The 15,389-nt window shown below is 45.2% G+C and overlaps 1 protein-coding gene across 1 annotated transcript in view; it reads right to left on the bottom strand.

The window, feature by feature from the left end:
- Window positions 1–1,480: 1,480 nt before the first annotated feature.
- afg1lb (AFG1 like ATPase b) overlaps window positions 1,481–15,389 on the bottom strand; it is a 28,600-nt gene continuing 14,691 nt past the window's right edge. The window contains 9 exon segments of the mRNA XM_061270977.1: window positions 1,481–2,368; window positions 2,459–2,517; window positions 2,520–2,561; window positions 2,648–2,683; window positions 2,686–2,805; window positions 5,313–5,417; window positions 5,804–5,816; window positions 6,494–6,558; window positions 6,561–6,570. Of these exon segments, the coding sequence (XP_061126961.1) occupies window positions 2,222–2,368; window positions 2,459–2,517; window positions 2,520–2,561; window positions 2,648–2,683; window positions 2,686–2,805; window positions 5,313–5,417; window positions 5,804–5,816; window positions 6,494–6,558; window positions 6,561–6,570 (597 nt within the window). The 3' untranslated portion in view covers window positions 1,481–2,221.

Below are 15,389 nucleotides of genomic sequence, written 5' to 3' on the forward strand. Positions count from 1 at the left end.
TGTTCCTGCATGGTTGCGCCTTTTAAAGAGACACTGCAGTAGCAGGGCACGTCTGAACATGTCAGTGCAGAAAGACTGCAATCATCAAGTCAAAGTTTGCATCCAAATTGGGATTAAAAGTAATGGTTGTTTACCTCGGCATTGACTAGTGATTTTTCATTTGGTGCTTAGGCTTTGAATATTGCGCTTCAACATTTTCTCAGCAAATTGAGTTCATACAAAAACATTTTTAGTTGGAATATAAATTTGAAATAAAACCAATATGATTTTTTTATTTGCTAGAATAAAAGAAATTAGCATTATAACATTTCACTGTATCGTGCATTAACACATGTGCACACAAATCATTTTAATAAAGTGATTTTTAACAAATCAGCACTTTAAAATAACCGCATAGCTTAGGCTTTAAGTCTGCTAGCTTAATGCTTGTTTGTATGTTCACCGCAGCGCCCAAACTCTTTGAGCATAAATAGTGCTCAGTCATATTCTTTATCCTCTGGGAAGAATAGCTGACATTAGTGCCGTACTGATGAGCTGAGAGGAGTTGCTATATCTAAATCAACAGTGTATCTATCTGTAAACTATGCGAGATCAATACTGTTTGTCGTAAGTCTATTGCTATCGGTACTTGAACAAATAATATCACTCTATTTCACTCCAAGTGTACCTTTAACTACGTGTCAATCACTCTGTCAGGGGAGCACTGAAACTCCGCCCCGTCCCTGCCCACCTCCCTTCCAGTTCGGTCCACCTGGCCCAAGGATGACGTCATCTCCTTGAGTAGTCAGCGAGAGAGAGACCGAGCAAATGAGTTGTCGCTCCTCCTCCTCTTGTCCTCCTCGCTCTTGATGTGACCAATACAAGCGGTCCTCTTTGTCTGCCCGTCTTGCACGGTGCACGTCCACTCGTGTAGGAATGCGCGCTCACGAGGGAGAGACCACGATAAGGTGCCTACCTTGGCAGCCAAAATGAGATTTAGCGAGATGGCAATGCAGAATCATTGTCATAGTAAATGACTTTAAAATGCCTTTTTTTTTTTTTACATGCAGTGGAGTGAACTTAGGTTTAAATTAGTGGTCAAATAAAATCATACCCCACCCATAATTACCTGAATGGCACCAAACATTACATCATGTTTTAGATTCTGACAACCCCCCCCCCCCCCCTCACCACCACCACCTTTAAGACCATAATGATGAAGACAAGATTGTAAGAACATAAGCTTACTGGCTTGTCATTATTCAACTTGACATCTAACATAACATGACCCCAAGGTGAAAGTGGGTGACCCTGTCACTAAGTTGAAGTGGGTTTATCCGTGCCAGTCGTTGTTTGTGTCTGACTTGTCAACTAACACATTGTATTACAATGTGCATAAACATTTTTTAAAATGTTTTTTTTTTTGTATGCGTGGGTGTGCAGGGGCTTTGCATACTCTACTGCATGGTCAAAATCCATTTAAAGTTGTTAAGGCGTGATACTGTTTACTAGTCATTTATCCAGGCCAACGCATTTAACGAGTGCAGATTTCTCTTTGTTGTGCGTTGGCCAAGGTAGCAGAAGGCTGGTCCAGGCTGGAATGGTGCATGAAGATGACCTCATCCTTGAAGAGGGAGAAGCTCATCCTTTGCAGCAACTGGTGGCCTTCTGCTGCCATCTACTGGCGACAAAAGGGACGTTCACAAACAAATTAATTTTGAACACCCTTTGTAACATTGCTTGGGAAATAAGGAATGTTCGGATTTGCTACACTTGGTGAAAACGCCTCCAAGAAGGCACCAAAATGGTTAGTTGAGCTCTAAGGGGTCACCGTTTTGAAATTGATGAAAATGGACGGATTGCATCTACAAGCGAAATTACTACAAACACCGGAGCATGTTCCTATTTTGTCCACAAGAGGGCAGCCGCTAACTACTATGGACGTTCCGTTGCGACGTTTACAGTACTAGCACGTTCCCGGCTCAGTAAATTATGATATACGTTATTTACCCCCTTGAATAAAAAACAAAGTTCCAACCTGAATTTAAAACGTAATGTCTTAAACAAATGAACCCATGTAGAATCATGAAACACTTTCTATCATCCATACATACTTTGATTTTCAGTTAACTCTCAGCCTTTCAATATTTTCAACAGTGCAGAATTTCTATTCTGTAATTTCTATTTTTTTATTCTGCTTTTTCTATATGAAATATACACATCAGGTAGCCACTAGTGAAAATTATGTGTTGAGGTGTTTCTTCGTTTGTCTGCGATCTCCCTCCATCCAGTACGTGTCGGTCTGCATCTCCGTGAGCCTGGAAACAGTTTTTTGAAAGGCAAACGTTTCCTCCTCAGCTGTGAAAAGAGTCAGTCACACAGCCACCTTCTGAACAGAGACAAGATGTACAGCTGAGGTCAGGACCAACAATAAGAGCGCTTCTACCGAATGTGTCCAAGGGGGTGATGGTAACCGCACCTCCTTCAGGCCCAAGTCATCCAGAAGCTGTTGGCCCCGCTCATCATCTCCTCCGGTTTGAGCTCATGTAACGGAGCCGCAGCTTGAATCACCACTCTCACCTGTGGGGGTCAGATACAGTCTGATTATTTTTTCTTTCCCTGTAATCATGAAAAATGCAGAATGAAAAGTGACATGGCCAGAATAACTTATGGTCGTAGAAGTTGTCGACGAGGGTGGTGAAACTTGGTCCTTGATGCGCAGCGTTAGCACAGGAACGTGACGGATGAACACCGCACCAAGAGACGAAGAGGGGGGGGGGGCGACGTGTGTTGTGTAAGCATTTGTGGCTAAATCATTTTTCAAAGCTAAAAAAGTTCACAATCAATCCAATGCATTTAAAGATGACCCATTACGCAACATACGTTCAATTCAAAAAGACACTTTATTCTTATATCGTTTCAATCTACTTTGCCATTGGGGAAAAAAAAAAGAAGGACGCCAGACATCTATCATGAGTGAACGACAAACACACAACGCAGACAAAACGGCATCCAACTATTCAGCGGCACATCAATAGACTTGCTTTTTGACATTGAGCGGAAAATTGGCCGGCGACGGAGAGAAAAGTCTGGCACAATACGTATGAAAGAAAGCACATGCGGTGTTAAGGAGGTATGCTTTATGTGAGCAGTTGTCATGGGTCGTGAGTGGATTTTATCAATAAGAGGGGACCTCGCTGTGTGTTGCCTGCCAGGTAAAAAGGGAAATTTGCCCCTTACTTTTCGTTTGTTCTCTCAAAGTGACTATTCCATAAAAGCCCGAGTCTGGAAATCACATTACCTCCGCCCGAATAAAAACCAGCATAAAATTAGACTTTGTATACTTAAAAGAAAATACATAGAATGAAATCTTAATCTACTACATTGCCTTGAACACAAATGGTGCAGCGGCACATGTAGACAGGTAATAAAGTACAGTCCGCCCCCGCTATTCACATAAGATAGGGGGAAAATCTGTGGATATTTCAATTGCATTGAAGAAAAGAAAAGTAAATTATTATGTTGGATGTTATATTCTTTACAATTTTAATCTAGGTACCAGGGCTGTGGACTCGGTTCGGACTCGTGGACTCAAACTCGGTCGGACTCGGTCATTTTTGCCGGACTCGGACTCGGTGCTGATTTTGACCGAGTCCGACAATAAAAACAAAAGAGGCAAGACGCAGCCAGAGAGTGTCAGGTTACAGTCAGCGCGGTAGGAGTTGGAAGAAGCAGTAAAAACTCCACAAACTCGTCGTAATGACCCGTGATATATATTATATCCTTACTATTTTCCAGGTTCTTAGATAGCAAGAATAGGTCGGACAACGACGTGAATGATAACTGCTTTATTCCTTACTCTCAGTGCGTTCACAGGGCGTACCACAACAACACAGAATGCCCATCCCACTTCCGGGTTTTTTCTACTACGGAATTTGAGTTAGCTCAAAATACACAACATCTCTTCCCCTCTTACAATGAACGTGCTATATGCACCTATAACTTGACATCTTCAAGATAACTACTACCATTAAACAATTATCATATATGGTCCAGACAATTAAGACAATAATATTTCCATTAAACCTTAACTTTGGGTGAGGGTGGACTACCTCGAATTATACCGAAAAACCAATGTCGTACGGCGTCGTACGGCGTCAGCACTATGTTGGTTTCAATAAAAACATGAAGAACTCACGTTTGCGTCAGTCAGTTTTAATTTTTATAAAGGATTATTCTCATTTGATGTCTTTAAATTCATCCGCCTTCTGCCATTGAAGCGGGGTGCATTCAAAGACCAGTCGTACAGACGGAAACGTTTTGTGATCAAATCTTTCATAATGAGAATGATTTGAGTGAATTGATTTGAATGAATAATTGGGAAGAAATTTAAGTTCTGAAGGCTCCTTTTGTCCCAAGCAAAGTGACAGATGGTGGGGAGGGGGGATAAAAATTGTAAAATCAATTCACTCAAATCATTCTCGTTATGAAAGATTTGATCACAAAACGTGTGTGGCTTTTTCTTAAATGAACACGTTTGACATTGCTATCGTGTCAGCTTTTAATTATATTGCGCTGTCATGTTAAAGCAAATTAATAAATGCAACAATATTAATTTGCTTTGAAAATACCTGGGTAATAAAATAAAATGGATGGATGGATGAATGATGATCACAATTAAGTATAAAGTTTCCTTTGTAATATATACTCCTTGTAGCCTGTACCCAAAAAGAGGAGTTTCTTTGCATCGATGTTTATGCAAAGAGCTCACGTAATTATATTGTTGCGTTTTGGTGAAGTGAATGAGTGTTCCGTCTGTACGACTGGTCTTTGAATGCACCCCGCTTCAATGGCAGAACGCGGATGAATTTAAAGACATCAAATGAGAATAATCCTTTATAAAAATTAAAATTGACTGACGCAAATGTGAGTTCGTCATGTTTTTATTGAAAACAAAATAGTGCTGACGCCGTACGACATGGGTTTTTCGCTTTCCAAATAAGGGGTCGTCACTAATTATTTGTGTTTAGATAAATGTCTGAGCTATAATGGTGTAATTAATGATTAAAACGTGAAAGTATCTGTTTATTGTATTTGTTTATATGTTTAATAAAGACAAAGCCATCACAAAACTGTTGTAATTATTTAGATTTTGATCTAAATTAGCCTTGAATAAAGACTAAGCAGTCACATGAATTAACAGAAAAAATGGACAGCCGGACTCGGACTCGGACTCATGGTCAAGAGGCCGGACTCGGACTCGGTGCAAAAATCCGACCGAGTCCACAGCCCTGCTAGGTACACTATGTATGGATATGAGGTCAATACATTACTCACTCTGGCGCACAGTTTGAGGGAAGTGCAGTCTGCAACGGAGCCGCAGGTTTTCTCCAGCGTCACTTCCCTGCCCAGCACGGTGAGCACCTTTGGACCAGTAACTATGGAAACACACCTCACCATGTCAGCCGTTTCATTAATTCATCATTTTTGATACCCATATCAAAAAAATATTTCTTTTACATTTCATTCTTTTAATTAAAAAGGACTGTTTTATGTTACGGCAATCGAAGCTGATATTCAAAAGTACACTCATAATGCACTTTAATTTAGGAAAGCCAAAATTATATCCTCCTTACAGCTCGTCAAACATCGCATTCAATGTAGCGTCCGCGCCAGGCTCTCTTGTCCGACACACACACACACGCACACACACACGCACACGCACACACGGGGCAATAAAGAGCTAATGGAATATGAAATTAATAATACTGAAGTGGCCACATCAAACATAAGCAGCGAAGAGCACAGTGGCTCAGGAGGCTACTTAGCTTTTTACTCTGTGAGTAGAAAAAAAAGAATGTTCGACACTAAACAAGCAGTAGCCAGTGAATGCACATCAAAATGAGGTGTGCGTGTGTGTGCGCGCATTATTAAATGGTGAGTGATGCACTCTATTTACATATAGTGAAAAGAGGAGAGCGCTTGAGAGCGTGTGTGTTCATAACAGAGAAAATTAGCTTTTAATGCTCAGCCATTTTGTCACATTCTATTGACTCCACTTTGGCTCTCGGGATGATGGAGACTTCATCATCCTCAATTCTTCCTCATTTGCTGTCACTTGCTGCTCTCGATGCTTTGCATATAAAAAGTCCACACACACTTGTTCGAATGAGAACTAGAGCAATCATTTTAATATGTAAATAGCATGTACACCGCAATAGAAAAAAAAAATGCACAAGTGCACACCCTATAACTGGGAGTGTGGCTGTGTTCAGATTTTACCAGTCACGCATTTAGGGATTTAATTGAATTAATTTGGTTGGGTGTTTTTTTTTTGGTGTTTTGGTTTTGTCTGAGAAATAATTGATTTTGGTTTCATTTTTGTACATCATGAAACCCTAATATTTGAACAGAGGTGTGCAGACTTTTTATATCCACTGTACAATGACTTATCGTAGAGGGCAAGAAAAAAAATGCATAGAAATAATAATAACAATGAGCACTTGGATCTTACAGGAAGGAGTTTCCCTGTTCCAGTCCTGAGCAGCCTCCTGTAGCCCAAACCAGAGTTGAGGCAGTGTGGCAGTATTCCTGCACACATGAAAAAAATTAATTAAAAAAAAAAAAAATCTTATTTACTTATTAATTTTCAAACCAGATCTCCAAATGTTTTTTTTTTGGTCTTTTTTCGTCAGGAGTGGCGGAATCCCCCCAAAGCCCCCAAAATATAATTGTTGTCATCCTCAACACAACAAGCAAAGAATGAATTCAACAATCGATCAGAATGCGCCCGCTGCTATTCAAAGTGCTGAACCTGCAGTTACGCAGTTCAAACTTCCTCATGCGGTTGCACAATGTCAACACGGGATTCATGTCAGAGAGGACAGCGCAAACCGTAATCATCATCTCAGCTATTCTTTTGCTGAGAAAAGATGAGAATTACGCATCGGTCCCATCAATGGCATCGAGGCGGACCGGCCGAGCATTCAAAGATGAAATCAGCGGATTTCTGCCGCTGCCCTCCTTAAGCCGGCAGATAATTAGCAATCATCATAAAGCAAGAGGACGGAAATACTCCATTCTTCTCCGCTGTCAACTTTTGGATCGGCGCGTCCGCTCGGAGCCAGTTTGACGGAATCGGGCATAATAACAACCTGACAGAGTGGCCCTCCCCCTCGCACAAAAGGGACATGTCATTTCATCAACCTGACGTGACCCCGCCGGTGGCAAAACAGCGACGGGGGGAAAGGTAGGACCACCGTCACAATCGCAATATTCAAATGAGTGCTTTTGTCTTCAGTCTTGGAGGCGCGCAAATAACGGTGAGGGAAGAACAAGGGGCCGGTAACACAATCAGCGGTGATGATTCCATAGGTTATTTATAATCTGATGAGGCGGAGGCCGAGCGGGTCATTACTTGATTAGCCATCTCGAGGGCTTTGTCACATCCTCCAAGATTTCATCCGCCCACACGTCTTCTTGCCGCGGCCAAACACCACCGCGTCATCTTACTTGCATTTGACGATAAACAATAGCGACGAGTATCTTTCAGCAAGTTCTCGAGAGAATATTTTGAATTATATTTTTGTTAACTTCTGTGCTTGTAATTCTATTTTTTTTCTTTTTCAAAGCCTCTTCCTAACATTTCTTGGTACCAAATTTGCAATTCGACAAATAATTATGTTTTTTTTTTGTCCCTTCAACAGATTCTGAAAGCCCAAAGCCAAATTATGAGAATTGACAGACTGAAAGAAAGTCATCCAAACATATGTAGCGTCTCACACAGTCATTGTCCCGACTGTCCACCACAGACGTTTACAATTTTTTTTTGAGTGGCTTTTTATGTTGGGTGACTACATCTCCTCCCCTCTGTGCTTGCTCCTTCTATATCCGCCGTATCTTTTCTCCATCTTTTACTCCTCCAAAAGTTGCTTTTGAGTCTTTGAAAGAGTGCTGTGCCATTGAGCGGCAACAAAAGCCAAGGATAGCTGACTATTGGGCCCTGATGAGGTCCACTCCCTCATTACCCAGCAGCAGAAAACATTTGATGCTTCTCTCTTTTTTTTTTTTTCTTGGAATTGACCAGGCCTCAAAGAAATGTGGGGTGGGAAGGCTGAAAAAGAGACGAGGGAGTGCGAGAGGCTGAGGTGGTGGGGTCTTGGGAGGGGAAGGGAGGGGGGGAGGCTGTCGCTCATTCAAGCATGTGTGTCTTACAGCCTTGTGTGCAGGCATGGAAAGAAAAGAGGGGAGGCAGGGATAGAGAGGTCGAGAGAGAGAAAGCTTAAAACACTGCCTTTATGCTGGCAAGTTCTGGACGACTCTTGTGACATCAAAGTGTTTTCACTAACTACTGCAGTGTGTGAGAGTGAGTAGGAGGGCGGAGGGGGGGTGGTATCTAGTGATTTTATTCATTCTTACGTGGTCGGAGGGGGATGAGGGGGGGGGGGCTTCGTGACAATGTGAACACCCTAATTACACCTAATGATCTATTCCCTTAAAAAGTGACCGCCTTGGGCCAGCGGCGGTTTGTTCCGCGGGGTCGTTCTCACAACCTCCTCCTGCCTCTGGCTGCCCCTCTTGGGGAAACATCTTTGGAGGCCTACAGGCCCCACCTTTTCTTCCTTTTGAGATGATTTCTCAGTACACAGCCGGGCATTAACAATGAAATCATAACAAAAATAGAGGTAAAAGGGTTTTCTATATAAAAATAGAAGAGGTTAAAAACAACGGGAAGCACAGAGATACTTAGAAGTAGCTTCAGGGTTGTCATTCCCCCCCACACACACACACACACCCACACACACACACACACAAACCACCACATCACAACCCCAAAACAGACACACACATTCAAAGCATTGTGTGCTCGAAAATACCGAGGCCTGACCTTGAGGGAGTAACAGCAGCGAGCAGCGAGCAGAACAGGATAGTGACAGAATAAAGAGCGGGATAAAAGGTTAGCGCGAGGATGGGCAATGAAAAGTGGAGTGGAGAGGAAGGACAGTTTGGGAGCGGGTCTGTCCGTCTTAGTTACATTATTGGCAGGGTCCATTAATAAAAAGCCCTTAAACCCTCCAACTCTGAGCTTTCCCTTGGCTACAAGGACGAGAGGACCAAACAACCGAATGAGATGAGATGAGGATGAGAAACATAATGTTCAAATGATTGCACAACTGAAAAATACACAGTAGCTCAAAGTCAAACAATTTGGAGTTCAACCAAGTGCGAAGCCAGCAATGACACCAAATCTTACACCATTAAATTTGTTCTATAAGCTTTACAACTCAACTGAAATTTTTGAGAAATGTTTTCCCCCCCCAAAAAACTCAGTTAATGAGGTTGCACAACTGTGCACACCCTCTCAACTGGGAGTCTTCAGAATTCATAATCATTTAAAGCAGTGGTCCCCAAACTTTTCTGCGCCACGGACCAGTTACGTGTCAGAAATATTTCCGCGGACCGGCCTTTATTTGAATAAATAATACATTTATGTATATGAATAAATAATAGATTTATAATAAACATATAAATAGGATGAAATAAAATGATACGACTGACATAAAAACAAGTACAAATGACAAAAATAAAACTCACCATCACGTTGAATTAGTGGGAGCACTGAGTTTGTTTCTCAGAAACAAGCCGGTCCCATCTAGGCGTAATCAGAGTAAAGGGAAATGTGCTTTTGGGAGTTTGCAAACATATTTTAAGGTTGTGTTAAACTTATAATCATATTAATATCTAGTATTGGAGTGCTCGTGTGGATTGGTGGGGCCGAGGAATGTGCAGGCAAACTGTATGAACTTGTTTTCTCGGAAGTGTTGTGTATAGTTCTAGACAGGGAGTACCGGACGAGATAATCTCAAGGTCGGTGAGCTACGAGAACAACGAGCAACTATATGAAACCAGACTTCGAGGGGAAAACCAAACCGTCTGACCTCAGCGACACCTGGACGGGGAGGAGATGGCCATCCACCAATCATCTCACAATATTTTGCATGCTTTAATATTCATATTGTGTTTCTTTAAAACTGGGCAACCCGGAAGAATGTGTCGTCTTTGGTGGTCACAAAAACGCACGAGTTTTAGTGTGAGGGACCCGGGACCCAGGCCTGTATTAGTGCGCTTTGTCAGGAATAAATAATTGGTAAATTTGGTCTAATTGATCTACTGGTCTTCTCTTTGACAGAACGAACTCGCAAAATTGTTAGGTGCGCCAGTGTGTGGATTAGGACATTGCAATTTATGTGTTAAGTGTTGATCCCAATTTGGAGTCAGATCAATAGCTAAAATCCGTATCCAAACAGTTTCTTGGTGACCCCGTACGTGATGTCAAGAGAAGGGTAATTGACAAACTCGTGGTCTGTGTCCAAGTCATCGGACAGTTAGTCTGGGACAGCTGTCTCCCGGTCGGCGTACCGTTTGAATAAGGAATAAGCGCACAACGTTGAGCTGGTACGACGTCTCCTAAACCCTGAGCTCATCAATGATAAGGTAAGCAGAATACCTGTTACTATATGTCGAAATTCTGCAAATTGAAAGAGGAAATTTAAGAGGAGACTGTCGTTCAGATCAAATAAGGTGTGCATGAAGTGAATATACATACGGTGAATAAGTTTGGAACTTACGTGTGTAACGTGTACGGTAAAGTCAGGGACTTACGCGTACTACGGATAGGTCAGGGACCTAGTGCTTCGTCGTGGCGGACAAGGGTACGGTGACGATCGTATTCAGATAGCTGGGGTTAATAAAGAGATCCCCGAGGGGAAGTGAGGCCTCCTCAAAAAATATCCGGTGGTAACAGTTCCTCCTGTGAGAGACCAGACCGCTAAAATATCCAAAATGTGCAACCAAATTGGGGGGAGTGTGTGTGTGATGAGAGGAATGAATGGAGTGAGATTGAGAGGAATGTATGCTGGAAGTGCAAATTGTGAGCTACATGAGAGATGGATTCGAATCCCTTTGTCTGTGTGTTCTGTGTATGTGCGTAATCTCTGTAAAAGTTTGTGTCAGTCTATCGTCGTTCGTCTGAGCTCTGCGCGAGCACTTTGTGTATTGGCGTGCGTGCCGTGCGGATGCGTGTGTGTATGTGCGGTTGTGTGCGCGCTCGCTGTGTGTGCGTTTATGTGTACATGTGTGGTTGCGGGCGTGTGAGGAGGAAGAAGATGATGTTGTGATGCAACAGAGAAAAATGTTGGAGTGCGCGAATCAGGACAGTAGAAAGAAGTGCAGCCAGGGAGAGAGAGAGACACGGAGAAAATATAATTTGCGGAGTGGTCAGGGACAGATGACACAGGCCGAGGTGCAGAAAAATGAATTGATGTGTCCGCTGGTGACCACATCGGGCGGTCAGCACTACGAGCCCATGGTGCTCCGTGATGTGACCGCGATGATGGAAAAGATGCCCCCACTTCACAGAGGAGGCAAGGTGTGGCTGAACAAATTTTTAGCTCTGATGAGTGGGCAGAGCTGTACACTCGGTGACATGCGCCAGATGTTGGCAGGAGCATGCTCTCTAGTGCAATTGCAGGCAATTGAGGAAGCAGCAGGCACAGCGAGGCTGGGGAGGGAGGTGCCCTTGCCACAAGTAGCAGCGCCCCTGTTTGAAAACATTAAATTGACTTTCCCACAACCCACCGATCTGGCCCCCACTATGTTTCCTTATGATGTGAAAATGTCACCTGCACAACATTATGTAACGTGTGGAAAGTTGGATTGAAACCACAGGTCGACATCCAGCTCTCACGCACGAGGCAGAGGTGCTCTTCCGAACGGCGCTGCTGGATGGACTTCCGCCAGATGTGAAGAAGCAGCTAATGTCAGATCCTGACATTCTGGTTTGTGCCGAAGAACGATTTAAACGTCATCTTTTGCATCACTGCAGAATGTTCACTGAGTCACAAGCTAAAGTTGAAAACGAGACAGATGCATTATCTAAACAGTTGTTGAAATTACAGTTGGCAAAAATGCATGGTGAAGCTAAACAGTCTAAATCACAAAAAAAGGAAATGCAAATGTCACAGGCTCCTCAGGTGGTGGGGCGCGGAAGGGGCCAGTTCCGGGGCGGATACAGAGGCCGGGGAGGGAGTGCACCTGCTTACCCGGGGAGGGCAACATACAAGCCCCATTCAACAAATGCATGTTTCATCTGCGGCGAAACCGATCACTGGGCAAGAGGATGTCCACAGTATCGACCACGCGGAGCCACCCACCCAGCCGAAGGCCCGCCATACCAACCCGGAGCGCCGATGCAACAGGCAGGAACAGCTCCACCCGGTGGACGGCCCTGGCAACAGCCACAAACGCACGGAGGTCAGTACTACCAACATGATGATCTCTGGTGTGGACAATTTGAATAGGGCTGCCCGGGGAGCCAGGAAAGCAGTGGCCCGGCGGAGCCAATGCTTCATGTGACAGTGGAAGGAAAACCTGTGAAGATGCTGGTGGACACGGGAGCAACTTATTCATCAATAAACACTGCCCTTCCTGTATCCTCACTGTCAAAGAAAACAACGACTTTAGTCGGCTTCTCGGGACAACCACGTACTCTGCCTTTCACCAAACCACTTGAAACTGTGATCACCCGAACAGGGTGTAGACTGTGGCACAAATACATCCATTCCACAGACACTCCGATCAATTTGATGGGAAGGGACTTGCTGTCAGCCGTTCAAGCCAGAATTCTGTGTGGGCCAGAGGGAGTGATTATTCAATTTCCAGATGGCATCAGCATCCAGTGCTCACAGCAGCTACAACAACATGGTCAGTGGCTGATGGCGCCCCTACCGGCAGAAGCAGAAACTGCAACCATCTACTGGGCCAGGCTGGAGCCAGAGACCCCTGCTGGTGGCGGTGTGTTCTCGACCTACCTACTGTGGAAGCCCTGGATCTGCTCACTGGCGCCATACCACCCACCTGTTGATCCTTTGCATTGCACGCTATATTATGACCGAAAAAGTGATGATGTTTATCGGGATTTGTTTGAAGAAATTGAAGGGCACATGTGGGATTTAACTTCATCATGCATTTTGATTGGTAAAGAGGGAGTTGCAGCAGCTACTGAATTAACACCAGAACAAATGCAGTGGTTCAAAATGACAGAAAAAGGGGTACCACACATTTCACTAGCTCTTGCCCCAGGTCATGAAGCCAGAGAATTGGGCTCAATGGTCAAACATTTGTTGCTGCAAACCGACTGGCGGAAGACACACATCCCTAATTTGTACTGGTCAGAGTCTCAGAAAGCTTACCAAATTAAACAACCCATGGTAGACTCAGGGCTGCCGGAGATGATGTTGGTATCTCGCACACATGGCAGGGAATTAACTGATCATGAGGACGCTGAAGTAATGCTTGCGGCCTTGCCCGACACCTTGTGGTCCCAAGGTCCATTTGATGTCGGGTTTTGTCACTCGATGGCCCCTATTGATCTCCAAATGGATGAGACGCAGCCTATCAAACGACCCCAATATCGTTGGCCGAGTGAGGCGAACCAAGGCATGGAAGACACTCTCTGCGGCCTCTGGGACGCAGGGGTGTTGGAAGTGTCATGCTCCGAATGGAACACCCCGTTAAGGCCAGTCCAAAAAGCAGATGGGAAAACATGGCGCATGGCGCATGATTTGAGAGCAGTAAATGATGTCACTATAACTCCTGTTCTTCCTGTGCCAGACCCGCACCGAATCCTTGCATCATTGAACCCTGCCTATCAGTGGTTCACCGTGATTGATTTGGCTAACGCCTTCTTCTGCCTCCCGCTTTCCCCCTCAGTGCGGCACGTGTTCGCATTCACTTACAAAGGGATGAAATTACAATACACTCGCATGCCGCAGGGATTCAAAAATTCGCCAGGATTGTTCAATCAGGTCCTCAAAGAACTCCTCGAACCATGCCAAATGCCGGATGGCACATTGTTGTTGCAATATGTCGATGATTTGTTGATTGCAGCAAAGGACGAGCAGGCGTGTCTTGCAGGAACAAAGAAAGTGTTGTTGTGGTTAGGGGAGAAAGGGTTCAAGGTGTCAAGAAAGAAACTGCAATGCTGTCGCCAACAGGTCACTTTTCTGGGACGTGTGTTGACCCCTAGTGGCCTCGCCATGTCGCCTGAACATAGAAACTCCATCCTCCGGCACCCACGGCCCGCCACCGTCCAGGAGATGCTATCATTCCTGGGGTTGTGTGGCTACAGCAGACATTACATACCCTGTTTTGCCGACAAAACTGGTGTCCTCCGAGCCCTGATCCGCGAACAGGGGGCCAGGAATCTCAAGGCTTGCCTGGTCTGGACACCGGAGGCTACCGAGGTCTTTGTGTCACTGGTGCAGGAGCTGGCCTCTGCTGCGACCTTGGCCACTCCTGACTACACTCTGCCCTTCCATCTAGATGTCTCTATTTCAGGGAAAGTTGTGAATGGAGCTCTGTACCAGAAAATGCAGCATGGACGTGCAGTGTTGATGTATTGCAGCGTCCCCTTGGACAACATTGAGCAACGACAACCCGATTGTTCCAGGTATGCGGCTGGCCTGGCGAAGGTCTTACTCAAAACAGCCCACACGGTCATGGGGCATCCAGTCTATGTGTTAACTGATCATGCGGTCTCCTCGTTTGTCGCATCGGCGGCATTCACGTTGACTCCGCTGCGACAAACACGATTGTTGAAAATATTGACTGCCCCAAATGTCAACTATGTCCATTCCGGTGTGAACATGGCCGATCAATTGTTGGTGGGACCCCATGAGTGTGCATCAAAGGTCCAGACGGTGACGAAAGTCCGACCTGACCTCTATTCCACTCCGCTCGGGCACGGTCGGGTGGCGTTTACAGATGGCTGCTGTTGGAGAGACAGGATGGGCTCCCTCCATGCGGCCGCGGCGGCGGTCGAGTGGAGGGATGGCTCCTTCCAGCCTCTTAAAGTGATGAAGCTCAACACCCACCCATCAGCCCAGGCGGCGGAAGTCTTTGCTCTGGTGTTAGCTTTGCGACAATGCAAGGGGGAGGCCGTGACCATCTATTCTGACTCCGCTTATGCGGTGTCGGCGGCTTTGATCGATCTGGTAGGGTGGCTACAGAATGGGTTCACGACGGCCAGAGGCTCGGAGATTGCGCACAAGGATTTGATGTTGCAGTTGTTTGAGGCGTTGAAGTACCCGAGCGAGGTGGCCATTGTCAAAGTGCCTGGTCACTCCAAAGCTGACACTTTAGTGGCTAGGGGGAATCGAGCGGCTGATGAATTGGCCAAGCAGACGGCCGGGTACGGCGGGGCAGAGGACATGATGGTGTCCCGCGGTCCACTAATTGTGGACGGGGAGCACCCCGACTCCTGTTTGCCTCTGTCACTCTCGCATGCCGATCTGTGTGCCGCCCAGGGTGCCACCTCCCCGGAACAAAAATCGGTTTGGCTGGCAGCAAAG

This window comes from Syngnathus typhle, linkage group LG22 (assembly GCF_033458585.1).
Source record: "Syngnathus typhle isolate RoL2023-S1 ecotype Sweden linkage group LG22, RoL_Styp_1.0, whole genome shotgun sequence".
Classification (NCBI taxonomy): Eukaryota; Metazoa; Chordata; class Actinopteri; order Syngnathiformes; family Syngnathidae; genus Syngnathus; species Syngnathus typhle.